The sequence below is a fragment of the Jaculus jaculus genome, chromosome 1 (genome assembly GCF_020740685.1).
Source record: "Jaculus jaculus isolate mJacJac1 chromosome 1, mJacJac1.mat.Y.cur, whole genome shotgun sequence".
NCBI classification, from domain to species: domain Eukaryota; kingdom Metazoa; phylum Chordata; class Mammalia; order Rodentia; family Dipodidae; genus Jaculus; species Jaculus jaculus.
Window position 1 is genome coordinate 220,185,040 of NC_059102.1, and position 16,456 is coordinate 220,201,495.

At 44.5% G+C, this 16,456-nt stretch overlaps 1 protein-coding gene across 3 annotated transcripts; it reads right to left on the reverse strand.

Annotated features, from left to right (window-relative positions):
• Positions 1-256: 256 nt before the first annotated feature.
• On the reverse strand, positions 257-9,379 carry Cib3 (calcium and integrin binding family member 3). Of its 3 annotated transcripts, XM_004665963.1 has the most exons (7): positions 9,329-9,379; positions 9,102-9,136; positions 5,882-5,900; positions 4,463-4,555; positions 2,993-3,140; positions 2,021-2,216; positions 257-278 (listed from the first exon to the last, which is right to left on the reverse strand). In XM_004665963.1, the coding sequence occupies exons 1-7, from the start codon at positions 9,377-9,379 to the stop codon at positions 257-259; spliced, it is 564 nt and encodes a 187-aa protein (XP_004666020.1). The 3 variants fall into 3 exon arrangements, with proteins under 3 accessions (XP_004666020.1, XP_004666019.1, XP_004666021.1); XM_004665962.3 differs by lacking the exon at positions 5,882-5,900 and having other exon boundaries at positions 4,463-4,574; XM_004665964.1 differs by lacking the exons at positions 4,463-4,555; positions 5,882-5,900; positions 9,102-9,136.
• Between the last annotated feature and the right edge of the window lie 7,077 nt (positions 9,380-16,456).

The following is a 16,456-nucleotide window of genomic DNA, read 5'->3' on the forward strand; positions in this document are numbered from 1 at the left end:
CAGACTTCATGATAGAGATCTAGAAGTAAAGCTGTCTTACAAATGGTCCAGAGACAGTGTGGTCACAGCAAAAGGCAGAGAGATCCTAAATATCTTCCCATCCATCCATCAAACAGGTTTGAGGCAGAAAAAGTCTCTTCTCAGCAGGTTCAACTCAGCAACTGACATTTATTCCCAAAGCCCATGGAGAGCATAGTCCACAGTGAGGCAAGGGCCAACCTGCCCAGCTTACCAATGGTTCTTCTCTATAGAGCTATCAGATGCGGATGTGGAAGGTGCTGTGTGCAGTGAGAAAAGGCATCAGTCAGTGCCAGGCCCCAGATGGCCACTCTACTTCATCTCCAACACTCCCTGGAGTCCCTGAGGCAATCAAGGGACCATAAGGAGATGGACACCCCCTAATACTCGTAGACTGTGGCTCTCCTGTCTCCCATGTTTTTTAGATTTTGTTTGGTTGGTTTTTAGTTTATGGAGACAGCAGCTCACTCTCCAGCCTCAGCTGCCCTAGAACTCAATGCAGTCCTCCTGCCTCAGCCTTCCAGGTGCTGGGATTGTAGACATGTGGGCCATCATGCCTGGTTCCTCATGGGACTTGTGAGCACATGTCTTTGAATCAGAGTTCACATCCTAGCTCCACCCTAGACTTGCTGTGGGACTCGACCAGTGGTTGGCACTCTCTGAGCCTCAGTTTAGTCCTTTGAAAAATAAAGGAATTAGCTCACCTCTGTAAGACTGAATGGTGTGAAGAGTGAAGGACACAAAGCATGCTCAGAGAAGGAGGAGAGACTTTAGGTACACAAAAAGTACCAATACTAACAGCAACTGCAGCACTACTCACTGATTGGACACCTGCTGTATGCTAGGTAGAATCCTAAAAATTGTCTATATATCAACTCAGAACTTATCAATCTCTTATCTATCTATAATGTAACAACTATAGCAACTATATGGGTTTCTGTAGCTCAGTCTGGACTCAAATTCAAAATCCTCCTGCCTCACCTTCCTGAGTGCCAGGATCACAGGCTTGTGCCATCACTCTCCCCTCTACTCTTTGGCTCCTTACTGAAAAATATTTGCTGAACCAAACATAGTAGCATATACCTGTCATTATCCCAGCACTCAGGAGGCTGAGGCAGAAGGATCACAGGTTCAAAGTCAATGTAAGCTACAGAGTGAGACCTTGTCTCAAATGAAAACAAAAACAGGGCTGGGTGTGGTGGCACTTGCCTTTAATCCCAGCACTGAGGAAGCAGATGTAGGAGGATCATTGTGAGTTCAAGCCAGCCTGAGACTACATAGTGAATTCCAGGTCAGCCTGGGCTAGAGTGAGACCCTACCTCCCCTCCCCCACAAAAAAAGCAGGTAAGAGTGCTTGCTGCACAAGTACGGAGTTTGATGCCTAGCATCCACCTAAACAGTCTTGTGTGCCCATGCTTGCCTGCAACACCAGTACTGAGGGGGATTGGAGACAGGATGACCACTGGGGCTTCCTGGTCAGCCAGTCTAACAGAAAAACAAAGCTTCAGGTTCTGTTTTTCTCCAGTAGGAGGTTCTGTCTTAGGGGAATAAGGTGGAAAATAAGAAGGATGACACCCAGCATCCTCCCCTAGTCTCTGCATGCATGCGTGCAGGATCATACAAACACACACTCAAAAAGAAAATCCAGTCTTAGCTCTGAGAAGATTGTAAGAAGGGGATGGCTGTGTCCTCAAGCATGGAGTTAACACCCCTAACTCTCCTATGGCCTGCAGCCAGGACTCTGTATCCCAGCGGCCAACTACAGCCCTGCAGCCCATGCACTGTGCAACCATGTTGCACTTGACCCAAGAGTTCTAGCCACCTACAAGAAATACCCTTGGGATCCTCAAGCACTCTGACTTGCACAGTTACAGAGGCCGAGACCAGGGAAACTGGGGCACTTCTCAAGGTCACTAGTGAACAGAAATTTTCATATGTGGTCTATGAACCATCCCTGTAGGCTTTTCTCCCTTGTAGAAGTTCCAAACATTAAGCAACTCACCTAAGGAAATCGGGTGCACGCAGGATCATGTTCTGGAAGTCTTCCAGGGACAGCCGCCCGTCATGGTCCCCATCAGCCTCATCCAGCACCTTCTCGCACACCAAACTCACCTCCTCAGTGCTCAGCTCTCCCCGGGTCAGCCTGGTCACCGTCTGCTCCAGGTCCCAGGCGCAGATATAGTTGTCATTATTGAAGTCTATGGAGCACACAGGTGAGAGAATCAGACTTGCTTTGGAATTGTGAAGGAACCTGCCAAGTATGTGCATCAGGCATCATTCTACCTTTTAAAGGTATTTATTGAGTGTGTGCCAGTCATTGTGATAACTTGTACTTTTTATTTTATTTTAAATATTTATTTATTTATTTGCAAGCAGAGAGGGAGGGAAGGAGGGAGGTAGGAAGGCTAGAAATGGACACTCTTGCCATTGCAAAAATTCCAGATGCATGCCACATTGTGCATCTGGCTTTACTTAGTACTGGAGAATCAAACAGGCTGTCAGATTTTGCAAGCAAGCACCTTTAACTGCTGAGCTATCTCTCCAATCCAAGTTGTTTCCTAAGCCATTGAGTATTTATTCAATATTTACTATGTGTCAGGTACAATAACTTTTTCATTCATATACTCAGTCAACAAGAATTGAGTGCACTAGAGCCTCGCCCAGAATCCCAGTGAGGGAGGGGGCGAGGCTGGGAGGTAGAGCCCTGCCTAAAGCACACAAGGTTCTAGGTTTTATCCACAGCACTGCACACACACACAAAAAGTTCTAGGCAGAAGGCATAGCAGAAGCAAAAGCCTTGGGGCAAGAAGAATCCAGTATGTTTAGGAAACAGCAATGTTAATATGGAGTGTGCAAGGGGATGAGCTGTGGAGGTCTGGGTGTGTGGAGGTCAGGACCCTGCAGGCATTAGCCCTACAGAGCTGCCTGTGATGGGGCCTTCATCCTGTTCCCCCACCCAGGACTCTGCACACACCATAAATCTTAAAGGCATAGTAAGCCTTGAGGTCTCGCGGAGCCATCTCACTCATCACAGAGAACATGTCCAGAAAGTTGTCCAATGTCATGTGGCCATCCCCGTCCTGAGAGAAGACCTGCACGATCCTCTGGCGGAAAGGGTTGTCCTGGAATCAGGAAGGCAGATAGTGGTCTCTTCCAGGGCCCATGGGTGTCACCCATCCCACTCTCCTGGGACCTTTATGGGCCCTTCTTTCACTTCATCATGCTCCAGAGACAGAAAGGCCAACAGCTGTGTTCCCTGCACCTGGACACCACCCTTCTAGGTCCACAGAAAGCATGGGACCCAGATGGCCAATTAGAACTGATCATTCACCTAGCGTTCATAATTGATCTGAGATAGATACGCAACTCAAACTGATCTATCAGAGGCTGCCTGAGTTAATCTCTTCCAGAGTTGCCAGAGCTTGTTGGAAGCTGGTTCAGCCCTTCCCAATGCTGACTTCTCTTTGAGTTTATTTTATTTTATTTTCTTACTTCTTGCTGCTGCTGCTGCTGCTGCTGCTGCTGCTGCTGCTGCTGGTGGTGGTGGTGGTAGTGCTGGTGATGGTGTGTGTGTGTGTGTGTGTGTGTGTGTGTGTGTGTGTGTGTGTGTGTGTGTGCTGGGGATTGAATACCTTCATAGGCATGCAAGCATTCATCTGCTAAGCCATATCCTCAGGCTCTGTTTTTCTTTCCTTTCCCCTATTTGCTTCACCTCTTCCTTTACCTCCCCAGTATTTTCCCTACTCTTCCTTTTCTCCATCCTCTTCCATTCTTCCTTCTATCCTTCCTTCCTTTCCTTTTCCATCTTTCCTTTTCTTCCTGTCTTTCCCCTTCCTTCCCATCCTTCCTCCCTTCCTTTTCTTCCCTTTCCTTCTTTCTTTCCTTTTCCTTCCTTCTTTTTCTTTCCCTTACTCCTCCCTCCATTCCTTCCTTCCTTACTGTTCTTCTTTTTCTTTTTTTGTTTTTGTTTTTGTTTTGATTTTTTTGAGACAGGGTCTCACTCTAGTCCAGGCTGACCTGGAAATCACTATGTAGTCTCAGGGTGGCCTTGAACTCATGGCGATCCTCCTACCTCTGCCTCCCTAGTGTTGGGATTAAAGATGTGCACCACCACGCCCAGCTCTTTTCACTTTTTGAGGCAGTGCATCCTGTTGCCCAAGATGACCTCAGACTCCTTATCATCCCACCTCAGTCTTGTCCTAAGTCTTGGAATGACCGGTGTGCACCTCCATGTCCAGCCAATTACTCATTTCATTTCATCCCTGCAATGGTTCTTTTTAAATCGTGTCTCTCTAATGCTGTAGCTCTGACACCAATACATGTTTGAACCTCTCAGATTCAGTTTTCTCATCTGTAAAATAGGAATAATGGTGGCTACCACCTCATAGGGACAAAATTGGGGCATCTCCACTGTATTCCTTTCATCCCCATGGCCCAGACATACCTTCAGCTCTGGCATGCTGCCAATAAGCTCATAGGGCACCTTTACATCAGGGCAGCTGGTATAGTCCATGGGGACCAGCTGAGGTGCCAGGTCCTGGTAGCGATAGAAAAGCCTGGTGTAGGAAAAGAAAAAAAAATAGAAAAGCTGAGGGCTGAGAGGAAGGAAGAGATTTATCTCTCCTCTTGCACACTTGCAGTTACTCACCAACACTGAAGAATACTGGATCCCCATGGATGGGACCAAGGTAAACACAGGAAACAAGCAAGGGAGGAGGTTGTGGTTCCTGGAGAAGGGAGCATCTGTGTTGAGCTTAAAAGTGTGAGTAAGGGCTGGGCGTGGTAGTGCACGCCTTTAATCCCAGCACTAGGGAGGCAGAGGTAGGAGGATCACCGTGAGTTCAAGGCCATCCTGAGACTACATAGTGAATTCCAGGTCAGCCTGGGCTAGAACAAGACCCTACCTTGAAAAACCAAAAAAAAAAAAAAAAAAAGTGAGTAAGAATTCACTAGGAAGGTAGAAATGAGAGCAAGGAGGTGTTGAAGAATAATCATTTCACAGCATACATTTGGAAGATCCCAGCAGGGCATAGTGGCACACACCTTTAATTCCAGGCTTTAATTCCAGCACTCGGCAGAGGTAAGAGGATCACTGTGAGTTCAAGGCCACTCTGAGATTACATAGTGAAGTCCAGGTCAGCCTGGGCTAGCACAAGACCCTACCTCAAAAAAAAGGAAGATGCTAATTAAATATATATTTCTAGCATCATTATATTGTTGGCAAGATTTTGCTTATAATGACCCTCTCCTCCCATTCTCAGGCCTTCCTTCTCACCATAACAGACAAACAGTTTCCTCTAATGGGGCAGAGCATAAACAAATTTACTATGCAGCCCAGACTGGGCTCAAACTCACAATCCTCTTGCTTCAGCCTCCTAAGTACTAGGATGACAGGTGTGCACCCCACACCTGGCCTGACTGATTTTTTTTTTTACTTTTCTAGGTAGGTTCTCACTCTAGCTCAGGCTGACCTGGAATTCACTTTGTAGTCTCAGGGTGGCCTCAAACTAACAGCGACCCTCCTACCTCTGCCTTCTGAGTGCTGAGATTAAAGGCATGCACTACCACACCTAGCTCTTTTAGCATTTTATTTGCAAGCATGTATGTGTGTGTATATGCACACACACACACACACACACACACACACACACAGCAGAGTCTCTTGCCACTGCAAACACACTCCAGAACTTTGTGCAACTTTTGCATCTGGCTTTACATGGGTACTGAGGAACTGAACCCAGGGGCTAGCAAGTTTTGCAAATAAGCTCCTTTAACCACTTACCCATTTCAGCCCTGGTTAGATTTTTATTTTATTTTATTTTATTGGTTTCTCAAGTAGGGTCTTACAGTAGCCCAGGCTGACATGGAATTCACTATGTAGTCTCAGGGTGGCCTAGATTTCTATTTTTAGTTGGACCTCATGTAGCTCAGGCTGGCAGCAAACTCCCTATTTAGCCAAGAATGGCCTTGAAGTCTTGATTCTACTTCTTCCACCTCCTGAGTGCTAGGATGACAGGCCACATCCTGCTTATGTAGTGCTGGGACTGAGCCCAAACCCTCATACATGTTAGGTAACTGCTGTGTGCACTCAGCTATAGCCAGATGTTTTTGAAAATGCAAATGAAAGGAATCCTGCAAAGTGCTAAATTATATACACACACCCTAAATCATAATGACAACCCTCCACACAGATGCCCTTTGCTGGTGATGCCATACCTTTGTTAGGACATATTGAGCATGAGCCTTGAAGAGACCATCTTTGGTGACCCTGGTGTCCCAAAAATGCTGGAGACTGTCAAAGACAGACAGACACCCATGAGCTTTCTTGTGGCTGTGAACTTGAGAGGGATGCCTTCAACTTTAATCCTGAACATCAGTTCTTTTGTCAGGGTCCCCGAGGGAATGCCCTGAGTTTGGCTTTCTTTATTTTTTTCTAGTTTTTTTTTTTCATGCATATTTGTGTGTGACATGGGTGTACATGTATATGTGTATGCATGCATGTTCCTATGGGTGTGGAGGCCAGAGGTTGATATTGGTGCCTTATTCAATCACTATTAATTTATTGAGGCTAGGTCTCTCACTTGAGCCAGGACTCACTGATGCAGCTAGTCTAGCAAGCCAGCTTTCCCCAAGGGTCCTCTGTCTCCACCTCTAAGCACAGGGATCACATACTGGCTGCCATGCCTATCTGGCATTTCCACAGATACTGTGAATCAGAACTCAGGTCCTCAAGCTAGTGCAGCAAGCACCTTAACTACTAAGCCATCTCCCAACCCATGACTTGGGCTTTCTGTGTGGCTTCCAGTGAGTCCCTTTCTCCTCCAAGCCACAGTTAACTCAATAAGCCTTGTACCAATCAAATGCCAGCCCCCAGGCCCCATAAGGCTCTGTCCATCTGCCCTGGAACCTGAGGTTCTTCTGGCCCTATTTGAGCCTCAGTTTCCCCATCAGTAATCTGATCATGATAGCTGAGGTGACCCCACAAGCTGTCTTCACTCAGACAATGGGGCTGCCAAGTGAGAGGTGTGCCCATCAATAATGGATGTCTGGTGCCCACACAACTGGGGCCTCTGCCCTGTTCACTCCACAGCTCTTCCCGGGCCAGCTTGAGTTTCAGAGCTTCAAGTTCATGGGTCAGGGCTCCTGGATAATGGCCCCACAGACCGTGTATGACATGGGAGGCTCATCAGAGCCCATCTCTCTGGGCTTATGCCAGGGATCTGAAGACACCTTGGGCCACCTGCCCCCCACAGGGCACTCAGTCACCTTTATGTTACCCACATCCCAGAGATGGCTTCCAACTCTGCACTGGACTCCTGATTTCTAAACATTGACCTCAGGGAGATAAGATGTACTAATAGACTTCTTCAGGGCTCAAAATCCTTCCATGGCTCCCCACACTCACCTGCATAAGGACAGTGACAATATAACAGGATGTGACTTTTCAGCTAGCTTCTGCTTCTGACACGACACGCTCACCAACACTTAACTTTAGTGATGTATTGACATGTTTACTATAGTCAGGTGTGGTGACACACACCTATAATCCCAGAACTCAGAAGGTTGAAGCAAGAGGATCAGGAGTTTAAGGCTAGCCTGAGCTATATGACAAGACACATTAAAAAACAACAACAACTGTGGGCTGGGGAAATGGCTTAGCAGTTAAGGCATTTGCCTGCAAAGCCTAAGGACCCTGGTTTGATTCTCCAGGACCCATGTAAGCCAGATGCACACGAGGCCACATGCATCTGGAGTTTGTTTGCAGTGACTAGAGGCCCCAGTGTGCCCATCCTCTCTTTCTCTTTCTCTGCCTCTTCCTCTTTCTCAAATAAATACAATATTAAAAAAAAAATCTGCATGGCTGAGCCAGGCGTGGTGACAGGCGCCTTTAATCCCAGCACTTGGGAGGCTCACCTAGGAGGAATGCCATGAGTTCAAGGTCAGCCTGGGCCACATTGAGACCCTGCTTCAAAAAAACAAAATCACAAGGCTGGGGAGATGGCTCTGTGGATAAAGTACTTGCCACATAAGCATGAAGACATGAGTTCATATCTCCAGAACCCATGTGAAAATCTCAAAGCTGGGGCTAAAGAGATGGCTTAGCAGTTAAGACCCTTGCCTGCAAAGCCAAAAGACCCACGTTCTATTCCTCAGTACCCATGTAAGCCAGATGCATAGTGGCATATGCATTTGGAGTTCATTTGTAGTGGCAGAAGGCCCTGGTGCACCCATTCTCTCCCTCTCCCTCTTCTTCTTTCTTTCTTTCCCTCCTTCTCTCTTTCTCTCTAATTCTTTCTATCTCAGATAAATAGATAAATAGTGGGTGTCTATATTCCCAGTCCACCAACAGTGAGAGGAGAGAGTGGAAACAGAAGAAACTCTTGGAAGCTCACAGGCCAGCTAACCTGGCAAATGTAACGGTGAACACTGAGACCCTGCTCAAACAAGGTGGAAGGCAAGGACTAACACCTAATGCTATCCTCTGACCTTCACACATGCACTGTGGCAAATATGCACCTGGAGTCACATGAACACATACATACATGGACACGCATGCACAAAATTTCAATACTGGAAGCCGGGCGCAGGCCTTTAATCCCAGCACCTGGGAGGCAGAGGTAAGAGGATAGCCATGAGTTAGAGGCCATCGTGAGAATACAGAGTGAATTCCAGGTCAGCCTGAGCTAGAGTGAGACCCTACCTCAAAAAAAAAAAATTAAAAAAAAAAAACACAACTTTCAACACTGGGTGTGATAGCACTCACCTGTCATCCCAGTACTTAAGAGGTGGAAGCAAAAGGACCGGCTGTCCAAGTCTATGTCTATACCATCCTGAACACATCCAATCTCATCTGATCTCAGGTGCTAAGCAGGGTCACTTCTAGTTAGTACTTGAATGGGAGGAGTTCAAGGCCATTCTCAGCTACATAGTGAGTTTGAGGCCAACCTGGTCTATATAAGACCCTGCCTCAAACCAAACCAGACCAAAACAAAACAAGATGCAAGCAAAAAAAACAGTTGCAAATATCCCCAGCAACAAATAAACAGTTGTTTCAGGTATGGCTCCATTTGTCCCCTACTAACCTCATTATCTCTTTTCTTGTGAAGAAAGTACAGTCCTAGGGAGAGAAATATCAGCTCAATCCAGAAAAGCTTCTGGTCCTTACTTCTTCTTCTGTCACCCCAAACACATGCAGTCAGCCACATATCACACACAGGGAACTTACAGGACCCCTGGCCAACTACACCCCAACGGGTGACCAGGACCCAGAGCTTCCATGCTACTAAGACCATGCTGCCCTGCTCCCTACCTGATACTCTTCCAGCTGTTCATAAGTGAACACTGTTTGCTTGTTGCCCATAGCAGAGAATACATCCAGACTCTTGCTGGACAGGCTCTTCTGGCCACTTGGGTCCCCACACTGCTGCCTGTCAAATGTCCCTGCCCTGGCTGTCACCTGCCCACCCGCTCCATCACCCCCAGCATGGTGAAGCTCACATTACAGTCCAGCTCTCTGGGCAACCACCTGGGTGTCCACTGTTGAGGACAAGGTCTGTGAGAGGTCATGAAGCAGCCCTTAGGAGGCTAGCAACCAGGGCACTTTCTGGAGGTAAGCAGGATCACAGAAAGGCCATGAGCACACAGCAGCTCAACCCACTGCTGCATGACCTTGAGTAAGTTGCCTGAACTCTCTGAGCCTTGTTTGTGAAATAGAAATTACATAGCATCTGTGATAGTTTATACTGATTGTCAATTTGACAGGATCTAGAATCCCCTAGGAAATAGGCCGCTGGGCTTCCCTATGAGTGTTCTGTAGATTAGGTTTGCTTCTGGATATGGTCTTAGTTCAGTTGAGGCAGGAAGACCCATTTTAACTGTGGGCAGCGCTCTTACATTTTAAACAGTCCTGAACTGTATAAAAGGAGAGAGCTGGCTGAACAGCAGCATCCATCACTCTGCTTCCTTACAGTCCTGAATGTGACCAGCTGCCTCAAGCTCCTGACAGCATGCCTTCCCCACCATGACTGTAACTGTGAATTAAACCCTTCCTCCTTCAACTGACTTTTGTCAGGCACTTTGACCCAGCAATCAGAAAGTAACTAGTACGATCTATATCATGAGGCTATTCTGAGGAAGACAGATTATTAAACGCACCTATCATCCTATCACTCAGGAAGCTGAGGCAGCAGGATCATGAGTGAAAGGTTAGCCTGACCTGCAAAAAAGAAAAAGAAAGATTAGTGACTATTGGTTGTAAGCTAATTCTAAGCCCTGGGAACACAAAGCTGATCATGTTAGATGAAGTTCTGAGGTGCACACTGGTGGTTTTTAAAATTTACTTTGTGTGTGTGTGTGTGTATATACACCTGAGGAATACTTCAAGATATCTGTGCTCCACCTGCTTTGAGACAGGGTCTCTTGCTTCTGCAAATGAACTGCCAGATTGTAAGTACACATTAGATTGACCTGGCCCATGAGCTTTGGACTCTACTGGTTCCACTTCCATCCTCACAGGCATGATAGGATCACAGATGATTGTGCCACTTTGCATCTGGCTTTTAGTGGCAGCTGGGGAATTGAACCCTGGGCCATCAGGCTTTGCAATCAAGCACCTCTAACTGCTGAGCAATCTACCTGGCCCCTGGAATTGTTTTAAATTATTTAATGTGTGTGTGTGTGTGTGTGTGTGTGTGTGTGTAGGCGCACCATCCCCTCTTACCATTGCAAACAAGCACCAAAAGTTTGCACCACTTTTTGCATCTAGTATATATGGGTGGCTTAGGAATTGCAAACAGGAATGTCTTTTACCACTGAGCCATCTTTCCAACTCCCCAGAAATATTTTTAAAAGTTTGTTTGTTTCTGAAAGACAAGAAGGGGGGGAGAGAAAGACAGAGGGAGAGAACAAGCATGCCAGGGCCTCTAGCCACTGCAAATGTATTCCAGATAAATGTGCTACCATGTGCATCTAGCTTGTGTGGGTTCTGGGGAATTGAACCTGGGTCCTTAGGCTTTGTAGGCAAGTGCCTTCACTGCTAAGCCATCTCTCCAGCCCTCCCCTGGAATTTTTATCATTATGTGTTGTGTTATAATTTAGAAAAGAACAATGTTTGAAAAACAGTGGTGAGATAATACCAAATTCTTCATTACAGGACTTGAAATGTTAATATGTACCATGGATCTTCGAAGAGTGGATACAGTGTAATAGCTTGCAACATTATTAACACCCAGAATTCTCTTGCCCAGAAAATTTGCATCAGTTCCTACCCTCCTCATTCTGTGTCTCTGCCTTTCCACTTGCCTCTTCTTGCTTGGCGTTGCAGCTCCAAGTCTCCTGACTTTCTCTGGGTCTTTACCTCATCCCTACTCTCCCTGGATGGAACCATTGCAAGTCCTCCCATCAGGCTACCCTGCCTCAACCCTACCTGTTGTGCTCTACCTCTGTCTTTGCACTGGCCTGGTACTGCATGACTCTGGTACATCTCTGAAGACCCTTCAAAGACAATTGTGTGGCTTGAATGTGAAACATCCCCCAAAGGCTCAAAAGTTTGCAGGGCATCAGGGACTTCCTTGCTCAACAACTCACTGGAAGGTATCCCATCGCTGGGACTGGAAATTTTCTAGCAAGAATCTATGGCTCCTGAGTGTTCCATTGTCCAAAAAAAGTAGGTTTCCATATGATTTATTTATATCATCTTAGATTTTGATTAGCCCTTCCTCCACCTTTCCTTTACTCAATCTCTTCCCCTGACCTCACTTTGGGCCTTTTCACCCCCATTAATCTATTTTTCTATTTACATAAACACAATGCCATCCTATTAAGTACCCCCCTCCCTTCCTTTCTTTTCCCTTTATATGTCTTTCCTAGCTTATTGGCCTCTGCTAATGAGTTTTCTTCCTACTCACACAGAAGTCCAATCATCTGTAGGTAGATACACATATGAGAGAGAACATGTGACGCTTGGCTTTGTGGGCCTGGGTTACCTCACTTTTTGTCTCTTCTGTCTTTCTTTTGGTCAGATTTGTTTATCCTTTCAAAGAACCAACTCCTTGTTTCATTGATTCTTTGGATTTTTGTTTTTGTTTCTACTTCATTAATTTCTGCCCTAATCTTTATTATTTCTTCCTTTCTACTGATTTTTGATTTACCCTGTTCTTCTTTTCCCGAGGCTTTAAGATGAAGCATTAGGTCGTTTTCTTGAGACCTTTCTAATTTCTTAATATAGGCACATAAAGCTATAAATTTCCCTCTTAGGTCTGTCTTCATTGTGTCCCAAAAGTTTTGGTATGTTGTGTTCTCATTATTATTTGACCCTTTGAAATTTTTGATTTCCTTCTTGATTTCTTAATTGACCCATCCATTATTGAGGAGTGCATTGTTTAGTTTCCATGATTTTGTGTATGCTCTATAGCTTTGCTTGCTATTGATTTGCTGTTTGATTCCATTGTGGTCTTTCTCTTTGTTGGACTGTATTAGATCTACCACCTGGTCTTCTAATTTAGATATTCTGTCCTCTCCTTCATTCGTTCTATTGGTGAGATTTTCTACAGAGATTTTTATTTCATTACGTGTGTTCTTCATTGCTAGAAATTCTGACTGGTTTTTCTTTATTATTTCTATTTCCTTATTTATGCCTAGTATTAATCTCTTTATTTCATTAAATTGGTGTACTGTGTCTTATTTGGCTCCTTAATTTCCTCTTTCATTCCTTTGGTTTCCTCTTTGATTTCTTTAAGCATATTTATAATTATTCATTTGAAATCTATCTTAGGCATTTCCTCTAACTCATTCTCATGGAGGTCACTTCTGATGCATCAACACTTTTTGGTGGATATATATTGTCTTGATTTTTGGTGTTTCTTGTATTATAATGTGCATATTTTTAAATCTTGAATTAATTTAATGCATGGATTTTCTAGTTAGCCTGGTATTATTAAATGTATCAATCAATCTGATGTTATTATATCTTCAAAGTTTGAGCTTAAGGTGCTAGGTGTGGCTCTCAAGACTCTGAGTATCTACAAAAGTAACCTTAGGTGTTGGGTTTGCTTGCTATGAGAGTATTTAAGTAGGCTGAGTGGAAGAAAACATAAGCAGATTCTAAAATTTAACTAAACAATGTACACATTCAATGAAAAACAGCACAGAGTATTTATACAAGAGTAGACATTATGACAACCAGATCCGCTAACAATATCACTGTACCTTAGGGAGTGTGGTGCCCCACACCCTTAATCCTGTCAACAAGGAGGTTAAGATTTCTGGTCTGTTGAGTGTTCCAAGTCAGCTGTGACCAAGTGAGACCCTTCCCTAATGTAAAACAGAAGAGGAAGAAAAGCCACTATAAATGAAGAAGCAACAAATAACAAGCCCAAAATATAGCTTATTTAAGAATAGCAAATCCGACCATCTATCAGATTTAACATATAATTTATTCTGATATGGAAGGTGCAATTAGCACTTCCAGTTCAAGCCTATATATTGGGCTTTTTTGGCAGGTACTGACCTGGTGTAATCCCAGTTACCTTTGGGATGATTTTGGTCTCAGTTATGCTGCGCTTCTGCTTGGGTCCCTCTTTGGTGCACTGTGGGTTCAAGTAGGCTGGCTGGGTCATTGGATCACTGCTCTTTTCGGTGGTGCTGGGTACTACGAGCTCCCTTCCCCTGGTCTCTGGTGCTTGCTGGTATTTGTGATGGCGGTGGGGGTGGGGAGGCTACGGATGGTGCCTCTAGTTCTCCTGCTGGTCCACATGATCCTCTATGTTGTGATCTGCTCCTCTGTTGTTTGCTGTGGTTCTTCCTTCATGTTTCTTGAGTTTGTGAAGAGCTCCAGTGTGCGTGGCAAAATGCCTTCACCTGGCTTCTCCTGAGGCTCAAGCCGAAGCTTGCAACTGTGGCCCTGCAGACCTGCTGCCACTGCTGCAGCCACTTCTGCCTGCCTATGTGGGCTCTGGATCCTCTGGATCTCTCCTACTTTTCTGCTGCCATTGACAATTTCTTATACACCTTACTTTTTAGTAGAAGAGCATATTTTGCTGTTTTTTTTTTTTTCTTTTTCTCCCCTAGGCTGCTTTGATGTTGTTCCTTCACTGCCATCTTAACCGGAAGTCCTCCTGTTTTCTTATGTGTATGGTTTTCTCTGTCTTTAGCATGAAGGAACACTTCAAGTACTTTCTGTAGAGCTTGTTTAGTTGTCTTATATTCTTTTAGCACATTTTTGTTGTGGAATGTCCTTATTTCTCCATCAATTTAGATGGATAGCTTTGCTAGATAAAGTAATTTTCGATGGCATTTATTGGAATACATCATTCCAAGCCCTTTTGGCTTTCAAAGTTTATGTTGAGTAATCTGTTTTATCCTGTTGGCATTGCCTTTATATGTGACTTGATTTTTCTTTCTAATTGCTTTCAGTATATTTTCTTTGGTTTGTGCATTTAGTAGTTTCATTACAATATGGTGTTGAGAGGTTCTTTCTTGATTTTATCTGTTTAGAAATTTTCTTCCATGATTTTGTTGAAAAAACTACTATGCCTTGGAGTGAACTTCTCCTCCTTCTACTATACCCTGAATTCTTATGTTTGATCTCTTCATAGTGTCCCTAATGTCTTGAAATTTCCATTCATGACTTCCCATTACTTTGTCTTTTTCTTTATTGGACTGTATTAGATCTGCCACCTGGTCTTCTAGTTTAGATATTCTGTTCTGTCCTTGATCGATTATATTGGTGAGACTATTACAAAGTTTTCTACTGGACCTACTCTGTTTTGCATTGCTAGTATTTCTGGTTGGTATTTTTTTTTTTTTTCATCATTTCTATTTCCTTACTCATGTCTTGTATTGACCTTATTTCATTAAGTTGGTTTCCTATGTTCTCTTGGGATGCCTTCAGGAGTTTGTTTTCTTCTTTGATTCCTTTGATTTCTTCTTTGATTTCATTGAACATAGATATAATCATTTTTAAAAATTTTTTGTTAGGCATTTTATCTAAATCAGTCTCACTGGAGGTCATTTCTGATGGATTTATAATTTGTGGTGGATTTGGATTGCCTTGCTTTTTTGTTTCTCTTGTATTATAATATAGAGATTTTTGCATCTTGAGTTATTTTGATGCTTGGGTTTTCTAATTATCTGTAGTATTCTTAGACATGTAAATCCTATGTTATATATCTTCAGGGCAGTAGCACAAGGTGCCAGGTGTGACTTTTATATTGCTTTCAGAGTAATAACAGAAGTGCCCCTAGGTGTTGGGGTTGCCTGCTGTGAGAGTATTCTAGGAGGCTGGGTGGAGTAAAATGCAGGCAAATTCTAAAGTTCAATGTTCATATAGCAATGTACATACTCAATCAAAACCAGCATGGAGCCGGGCGTGGTGGCGCATGCCTTTAATCCCAGCACTCGGGAGGCAGAGGTAGGAGGATCGCCGTGAGTTCAAGGCTACCCTGAGACTACAGAATTAATTCCAGGTCAGCCTGGACCAGAGTGAGACCCTACCTCGAAAAACCAAAAAAAAAAAAAAAAAAAACCAGCATGGAGTACTTATACTACAGTGAGGAGAGCTGGGCATGGTGGAATATGCCTTTAATCCAGAGATAGGAAGATTTCTGTGAGTTCTAGTCTACCTTGAGACTGAATTCCAGGTCAGCCTGGGCCACAGCCATACCCTACCTGAAAAGAAAAAAGAAGGAAAGAAAGAATGAATTTAAAACAGATAATCTAACAAAGTCAAAGTCCCTAAGGGTGTGTGTTGCCCCCCAAACCGCCCCCCAAATACAGCTTATTTAAGAATAGTAAAACTGATCATTAATCAAATGTAACACATAACCTGCCCTGACATGGAAAGTACAATTAGCATTGCCAATGCAGGTCTATATACCAGGCTTTGGGGCAGGTATTGACCCAGGGTAAGTAGACCATTACCTTTTGGGTTAGCCTCAGGGTTGGCCTATGCTGCATGCCCACCTGGGTCCCTCTCTGTTCTGCTGTGGACTAGGTTAGGGTGGTTGGGTGCCTGGGTCTGCTTATCCACTCTGCTGGAGGCTGTGTATCTAGAGGGTGATTTCCCGGTGGTTCCCTGATGCTGGCAGTTGAGGGAGCGGAGGCTATGAAGGGTGTCTGAAGTTGTACCAGAACGGCTCAGCTGGTGGTTTGTCTTCTTCTTCAGTATCTGCTCAGCTGGTCTCTGCTATCTTCTTCACATTTTTTGACTTTGTGAGGAGGCTGGTATGATCACCTGGTTTCTGCTCCTGTAGCTCAGGTAGGGCCAGTTTGGTATGGACCAGCATGGCTGGTGCTGTGGTGGGAGCTGATTCTGGCTGCTTGTGTGGTTGCTAGAAGCTCTGGGTCTCTTCTATTTCTCTGCTATGGTTGATAATTCCTTACACACCTTCTCTTTTCTGTAGAAGAGTGTATTGTGGTATCTTTCTGCTTATTTCCTTCC

What these genes read in the sequence shown, in the direction of transcription:
- Cib3 (XM_004665962.3), bottom strand. Translation starts at nt 9,379, where the DNA reads ATGGGCAACAAGCAAACAGTGTTCACTTATGAACAGCTGGAAGAGTAT. An exon ending in AACAGCTGGAAGAGTATCAG is followed by an intron (nt 9,137 to 9,328) that starts GTAGGGAGCAGG and finishes TTCTCTCCCTAG; the next exon opens with GACTGTACTTTCTTCACAAG. An exon ending in GCAGCATGCCAGAGCTGAAG is followed by an intron (nt 3,141 to 4,462) that starts GTATGTCTGGGC and finishes TCCTGATTCCAG; the next exon opens with GACAACCCTTTCCGCCAGAG.